The sequence below is a fragment of the Bidens hawaiensis genome, unplaced genomic scaffold (assembly GCF_021521415.1).
Source record: "Bidens hawaiensis isolate Kalapana, Puna unplaced genomic scaffold, B.hawaiensis_p1.1 tig00036868_1, whole genome shotgun sequence".
In the NCBI taxonomy this organism is placed as follows: Eukaryota; Viridiplantae; Streptophyta; class Magnoliopsida; order Asterales; family Asteraceae; genus Bidens; species Bidens hawaiensis.
In genome coordinates this window covers 177,661-185,596 of record NW_027505449.1, presented here as the reverse complement: position 1 = coordinate 185,596, position 7,936 = coordinate 177,661, and the positions used below count along the sequence as shown (strand labels likewise).

At 36.3% G+C, this 7,936-nt stretch overlaps 2 protein-coding genes across 2 annotated transcripts; one reads left to right on the top strand and one right to left on the bottom strand.

Moving 5' to 3' along the window:
* Window positions 1-238: 238 nt before the first annotated feature.
* LOC143613241 (uncharacterized) lies at window positions 239-715 on the bottom strand. The gene has a single exon (XM_077087004.1). The coding sequence runs from the start codon at window positions 713-715 to the stop codon at window positions 239-241; it is 477 nt and encodes a 158-aa protein (XP_076943119.1).
* Window positions 716-2,705: 1,990 nt separating this feature from the next.
* Window positions 2,706-4,531, top strand: LOC143613240 (ethylene-responsive transcription factor RAP2-7-like). Its single transcript, XM_077087003.1, is given in 7 exon segments — window positions 2,706-3,145; window positions 3,244-3,269; window positions 3,363-3,393; window positions 3,493-3,580; window positions 3,669-3,814; window positions 3,944-4,011; window positions 4,100-4,531. Coding segments are annotated over 7 exon segments (1,218 nt in total). The 3' UTR covers window positions 4,519-4,531.
* Window positions 4,532-7,936: the final 3,405 nt, after the last annotated feature.

Below are 7,936 nucleotides of genomic sequence, written 5' to 3'. Positions count from 1 at the left end.
CTCGGCCTCGTCCACGGCCACGAGCAGATGCTCGTCCCCTTCCTCGTGCAAACAAGCCATTATTTTCTTTTTCTTTTACTTTTAACACCTGCTCCTCCTCAACTGAGAGTTGGACACCTCGATTGACCCGTGCTTCGTGGGCCTGTAACGAACCCATTAGTTGGTTGTAAGATAACCTACTTAGGTCTTTGGATTCTTCAATCGCCGCAACAACATGATCCCACCTTACTGGCAGACTTCAAAGAACCTTCTCCACCACAGTTTGATCCGTCACTACCTCACTATACGATCGTTTCTGATTCACTATTTTCATAACCTTTGAGAGGAAATCAGCTACCGGTTCCCCCTCCTTCATCTGAATTGTCTCAAACTCTCTTCTAAGCCCTTGTAACTTCACCATTTGCACCTTTGAATTGCCTTGATATTCATTTTGCAGGAGTGTCCAAGCTTGCTTAGACGTGGTAGCTCCTGCAATACGAGAAAAAATATCATCATGCACAGCGGATTGGATCAAGGACAAAGCTCTTGCATCCTTCTTTTTGTTTTCTCGTAACCTGGTGCGATCTCCATCTGCCTCATTGAAGCCCGTTCCCATAAAATCCCAAAGATCTTGTGAAATTAAGATGGTCTGCATGCGAATCTTCCAGAACTCGTAGCCATCTCCTTTGAAAATTGGAAAGGGGGTAGAAGGTATGCCACTGGTATGTGAGGCCATTGAAAACAAAAGGGTTATGAAGAACAATAGGATTATTGTACTCGCCGTTGGAGCTCACCGAACTAGAAACGATCAAAACTAGAACCTGGAACGCTCTGATGCCAATCTGAAGGATCAAGTATGAGATAAGTGTTTTGTTGAATGATTGAATAATTCATTAATGAAAATATGAAGCCATTAAATGGGCAACTTACAACGGACAAAATAGACTTAATCAAAAACAAATTATCCTAACAAACAGGAAGTAAACGTGCAGAAAATTAACCAAAAGAACCGAACTTTATTGACTTGATGACTAGCTTCCAACGTTCAGAATCTTAACGTTAATTTGAGATTAACGTTAAGATCATCTCTTCGACCGGCTGACATTTTGGTGTTTGGATGGATAGGAGGGAAACACGTGTGTGTGGATTTAACAGGGGTTTCTCCTTTGGTGGGCTTAGGGAGTAGTGGTTTCGCGGTTGGTCAAGCCGCATTAAAAGCTGCTTCAGGTAAGGTGGCAAAACATGAAAAAGCGTGTCTTGACAACCAACATGTATTTATTCCTTTTGCTTTCGACACTTTTGGTTTCCTCGCGCCTGAAGCTGTGGAGCTACTTACCCGTGTTTAGCGGGTCATGCATTGTAATGTTATGACTTCAAGATCAGCAAATATAGTTTTTAAAAGATTGGGTTTTGCGATTCAAAAAGGGGTAGCGACGCAGCTTGTTGCCCGCATGTCTTCTGTTTCGATGCAATCCAATAAACAATCAATAAATTTGTTTTCTTATTTAAAAATAAAAAAATAAAAATAAAAAAAAAAAGAATTTGAGATTGAATCAGTTTCAACATTTTTCTCATCCGTATTCATTATTTACAAAACATGATGGTCTAAAAATAACATTGAAGATTATTTTCATTTTTGGAATGAAAATAGGTAACGTTTTAATTAGGCTGAGGGGTGTGGAGCGCGAGAGGGGGCGCGTGAGCCCATCCGCTCGCGCCCCGGGGCGCGAGCACCACACCACCGAGGCGCGAGAGGGGCGCGAGCGCGGAAATCCAGGCAGGCGCAAAGGGTCTCGCGGCTGGGAATACGCGTGAGGGAGTCTGGGAATGCGTAAATAGAGCCGTTGGCTCTTTATGTTTATTAAAAAAAAAAATTTTAATACATTTATAAAAAATCTAACAAGAATATGAAGTAATCCAGATATGAAGAAGATGATGGCAAGAATTATTATTATTAGCAATACACTTGGACTCACACTGTTGCTTAAATTTGAACCAGCTTCGGTGGACTGAAACGGGCGGTGGTGGCGGTGGAGACAGAAGGATTTTCCTATCCATTTCTTGACAAGAATTGAGTGAACCCGTGTTTTAAATCATATGAACCCAAGAACCCATGTGTGGATTTTGTTAATTTGAAGTGAGAGAAATGGATTGGAGAAGACAGTCTGTATGGGTAGAAACTTTGTATTAATGGAGGTTTTTTTAATTAATACCCAGGAAATAGTACATCAGATGAGCTAGAGTGAGGGAGCCTCGGAATGCGTTAATGTGTTTTTTTAATTAATGTGTGTTTTTTTAAATAATTTATGAGTTTTTTTAATAATACGTTTTTTTAATACATTTATAAAAAAATTAAAAAAAAAACCGCTCGCGCCCCTCCACACCAGGGCCCGGGGCGCGAGCGGGGGCTCCAACGCCCATCTTATCAAGTTTCTCTCTCTGCCACACGTCACAATATTATTGGCTGTAGCCCCCACTCGCGCCCCCTCTCGCGCCCCCCACACCCCTCAGCCTTAAGACTGGCAAATTGTTGAGTCGGTCACCAAAGAAAAGAAAAGAAAGCTGGTGACCCTTAAATAGGGACTGCATGTTTCCCTCTCTATACGTCACATCTCTTTCCCTCACTTTCTCTCTCTAAATGCCCTCGCCAATGATTCACTTTATTTATTCATATTCACTTCTCCGGCAACATATCACACCTAATTAATAATAATAATAATAATAAAATGTTGAATCTCAATCTCAGCTTTGCTCAGGAGGCAGTAGATGACTCGGCTACTTCAAACTCATCCGTCGTTAACGTTGAATCTCAATCTAGTAACGTCGCCGACGACGACTCCGTCTCACTCTCCGTTTCCGGTGACGGTGACGGAGACACCGTCCATTGCTACAATTTCGACATCTTAAACGTCGACGATCGGACGAGCCACTCCGAGTTCGTGACTCGGACGCTCTTTCCGATGAGTCATCAGGTGAACTCGTTGGTGCTGTTTCCAAACAATAACGAACCGCAGGAGGTGAAATTGGTTCATGTACAACCACACGAGCCTGCAGTACAACAAAATCAAGTGGTGAGAAAGAGCAGGAGGGGACCGAGGTCCAGAAGCTCACAGTACAGAGGAGTTACCTTCTATAGAAGAACTGGTAGATGGGAGTCACATATCTGGTACCTAATTTTCTTCATTTTTATTCATATATTATAATAATAATAATAATAATACTACCTAATTTTGTTCTTATTGTTGTACTTTGTGTTTGATGTAGGGATTGTGGGAAACAAGTCTATTTAGGTAATTACATTTCTAATTGATTGAAAGCAAACACTTTATTCCTTTGTTGTTGTTCCAAATTTCTGATTATTTTAGATGTTTGATTGAATTTAGGTGGATTTGACACTGCTCATGCTGCAGCTAGGTATGTAATAATGTAAATCTCGTGTTATTTCCGATAGATAGTCTTCGGTTATTCTATTCGAGCTTATAACTAGAGTTTGATTGTGATTGTGATGTGCAGAGCCTACGATCGAGCTGCTATCAAGTTTCGCGGTGTAGAAGCTGATATTAATTTCAATATCAGTGATTATGAGGAGGATATGAATCAGGTTTGCATTTATAAACTCTTCAGTGTTGATAATCTAGTGAATTTGGATTGGTGTGATTGTGTTTCACTTTATTGTTTTGTTATAGCAGATTAAGAATTTGTCTAAAGAAGATTTTGTGCACCTGCTTCGCCGCCATAGCAGTGGGTTTTCGAGGGGCGGCTCAAAGTATAGAGGTGTGGCATTGAACAATTGTGGCATGTGGGAAGCTCCAATGGGACAGTTTCCTGGAAAGAAGTAAGAAACTATTAGGTCATATAGTTAGGGATTAATTAGATTATGCTTGAATTCATAATTCATAAATCAACTTGGTTATTGATCATCAATCAGGTGCTAATTAACAGTCTTCATATTTCGTGAAAATAGGGCTCCTTATGACAAGGCAGCTATGAAATTGAATACATATGAAGGGGAGACTGTTGCGTCTCATTGTGGTAATTCAGTAATTCACATTTGACATATCAATGTATAGATTTTAATGATTAAGAGCTTAAGAGTATGCTATGTACAAACGCGATGCAGGAATCCGTCACAATTTGGATTTAAACTTGCGCATTTCGACCCCTTCGTGTCATGTAAACGGTCCAAGTAGGAATGATAACATGGAGCATATGCAGTTGAATCATGGTTTTCAACAAGTAAACCATTTTTGTTATCAAACTATTTTGAATTTTAATACCATTTGAAGCTAACTTCTTATTATTATATAACAGGCTGGAAATGCATCTGCAACAACACTTAAAGGGCTACCAGTGGTATCTGAACATGGCCAATCATGGACAAACATGCATCCTCAAATCATTGGAGGCTCATCACAGGGGCCTTCCAACTGGGCATGGCAACCACCATATGGTCAAGGTCAAACTCCGATTGCGTTGTTCACCGCAGCATCATCAGGATTCCCAGCTCAGGCAACTCCAAACTATCTGAATTATAATTAGCAGAAAACAGTCAAAACACTGGCTTGTGAGTTTTGACTTGGTACTTGTACATTATGCATAAAAGGCTGTAAGTACGGTTTGTATGGATGCAACCATTTTGACCCCTTTTTGAGTAGTTGGCCAATGGATGGTTGGATAGGTCAAGTTAAAGGTTCAATGGAGAGGGATCTGCCACGTCAGCCTTCTTGATATATTACCTGGAATTTCTAATTTTGTTATTACAAAGCCTTGCCAACTGTAAAGTTTTTGATATAATATAAGCTTTCAAGGATCTATGGTAAGTTGATAACTATAACATTTATTATTATTATTATTTGTCATGATACAAGGTTTAACAAATATTTTTTTAATAGAATTAACAAAGAAAATCACGACAAGTACACTATATACGTAGAACACGTGAAGCTATTTGACCTATATATTACTGCAATGTACAATTTATAAGCATGACCGTTTTTCAACCTTTTTCATTTATCATGTATGCAATGTTTATCAATTATTTAATATTTTTTTCTTATTTATTTCTGATATCTATTCTATTTCTATGAAAGAGTTGGTTACATTTGTACATTGTTTATAAAGTGGATACATGGAATTTGTTTAACTTATTTAATAGCTATAGATGCATAAGTCAGTCTCAATCGGTTTGTCAAATGTTTCATATCGCCAATTGGTGAACTGTACCCAACCAAATTACCTTGCCTATAATAATAACAAATACATATGTATATTTATAGTATATTCTTATTTTGTTTGTCTATGTTGGTATATATTTTAAGTTATTGAATTGTATTGACGCTGATATATGGCTAGTAAAAGGGTGGTGGTCGATTTAATTAGTCTGGTATTCAATACATGACATGTATGCTACTGACTTTGATATAATATGTTAAAATCGAACAACACCATCTTTCAGATTTTTTTATGTTATTTTCCACTTAGATTTGTTACTATATTCGCCTACTATGAATCTTACCTTAAACATGCCTTTTTATGTTCACTCATATTCTCTCTCTAATGATTCATGTTTGGACAAAAAGAGGGGCTTTTTAGATGCCACATGGTGGGCCACACATATGAATTTCCAGATATAGGCCTCGTTCTAGATAACACAATAAATAATATTTTTCTTCTAATAAAAATATTAAAATTTTCCTTTGATAAAATAGTGTACACACTAAACGGACCGATGCCCTTCACCTTCTCCTCTTCCCTCCTGTTGTGTCACGTGGTATTTTGAAAGCTCAAGGCTAGTTTTAAAAAGGTTCCATCTTGCACGAAGTTCGCTCTCAAAATTGGCTTCTTGGTAAATGAGTCGGGCAGAATCTAGATGGCTTGCTCTATAAAAGAGTCGATCCCGAGCAAAGGCCGCCTCGACTCATGGCTCACTCGTGAGCTGGCTCATTTAAGTGAAGTGGTCAAATACAAACTGCTAAGAGTCTAGGTCACCTAAAATATTTGCGAAAACTATTTTTAAACACTATTTTTTCAAATTTTATGTTTTTCATTCTTTTTTACATGTAATTAATCTTGTTAATTAAAAAATAAAAAAATATATGTAGCTTGCGAAATTACATATACATATATGTAATCTATATACATATATATATATATATAGGATCAGGATCATGTGAGAATTTTTTAAAAATTGAGAACTGTGAGAACCATTTTGGACCACAACAAAATCCAAAAATAAAAAAAAACACAAAAATAAAAAAACTAAAAAAACCAAAGTTCTTATTTATCATCCCGGTTTCTAAAAAAACGTAAAAAAAATCTCGATTTAGCTAAATTATACATATATGTATAATATGTAAATATATGTACACACATGTTTTTTTCTTATACACGTATGTATAATTTAAGGTAAATGATAATATATATATGTGTACATTACGTAACTAGAGATTAAATGAAAGTATACATATGTGTATAGGTATAATACGAATTAAAAAGAAAAAAAAATTGTTTTTTTTATTATACATGTATGTATAATATGTACACACATGTTTTTTCCTATACACATATGTATAATTTAAGGTAAATGATAATGTACATATGTGTACATTACGTAACTAGAGATTTAATGAAAGTATACATATGTGTATAGGTATAATACGAATTAAAAAGAAAAAAAAATCGGGTTTTTTTTAGTGAAACCGGAATGAAATATAAGAATTTTGGTTTTTTTACTTTTTAAAAATTTTTGTTTTTTTTTTTGTTTTATAATTTTTTAAATATTTTTTAGTGGTCCAAAATGGTTCTCAAAGTTCTCAATTTGCAAATGGTTCTCTTAGGATCCTTACCCTATATATATATATATATATCTTGTATGAAATGCATATATGTGTAAAATACATAATAACTCTTTTTATAAGTATTTTATTTATTTCAGCAAACATTAAATATAAAAACTCATAAAAGTAAGCAAGTCAGCTAGATGGACCACGAGTTGGCTTGAGCTTCTGATGAGTCAAACTAGATCTCAACATTTCAATCCATTAAGCTAGCTAGCCGAGCCGGCTCAACGCAGTTTGTAAATGAGTCTAGCTTGAGCCACACAGGCTCGGGTTGACTCAGCTCGTTTACAGTCCTAGTTGTCTCACCAACCATCATAGAAAATCACTCATCCTCAATCATTAGAACCCACCAATGACAACTCGTATTCGTCAAGAAACCAACACTACTTGACACTTTCCGGTCACGACCACTGCACCGTTCTCTTGGGAGTTTCTAAATCTTACCTCCACTTGGAGTTTTCTACCTTTAACTATCTTAAAGGCCACATACTCCTCTTAAGTTGCATGTTACATAGATCTAATTTGTTAGCAAGGTAATGGTGGAATGAGAATTTTAATGAATTTTGAAGTAACAAGTTTTCATGATTAACTTTTTTTACCTGTTTGATGGTTAAATGTGAGTTTTTGTGTGATCTGAATTTTTTTAGGTTATGTTTGCAAATACAGTCCGAACATACCATAGGCATCGGAGTTCGTTTTCTTAGAAGGTTGGGATGATAGCCAGTGGTGCTAGCCTGCTAGGAATTGCCAAGGCCGCATAATAGTCGATTTTGAATGTAATACATGTGCTACAATTAAAAACCATGTCACATTCACTAATAAAATAATGCATATCTTGTTAACAAATTAATTTGCTAAACTAGCTCATAGTATTTGACTTCGTTAGCTTTAAAATAAGAAAAACAAAACTTTTAATAAATAAGAAAATGATTAGAAATTAGAATGTATAATGCGTTACTATTTTATAATATCAAGTTAGAATTAAAGAGCATCCCGTGGACCCAAAATGTTGAGGGATTTGGTAGGTGAAATGGGGATCTCAAATCTTTACCGAAAAATAAAAAATGATAAAATTCTGTGGCAAAGATTCAGACAACCCCTCAAACCACAAAAGATTC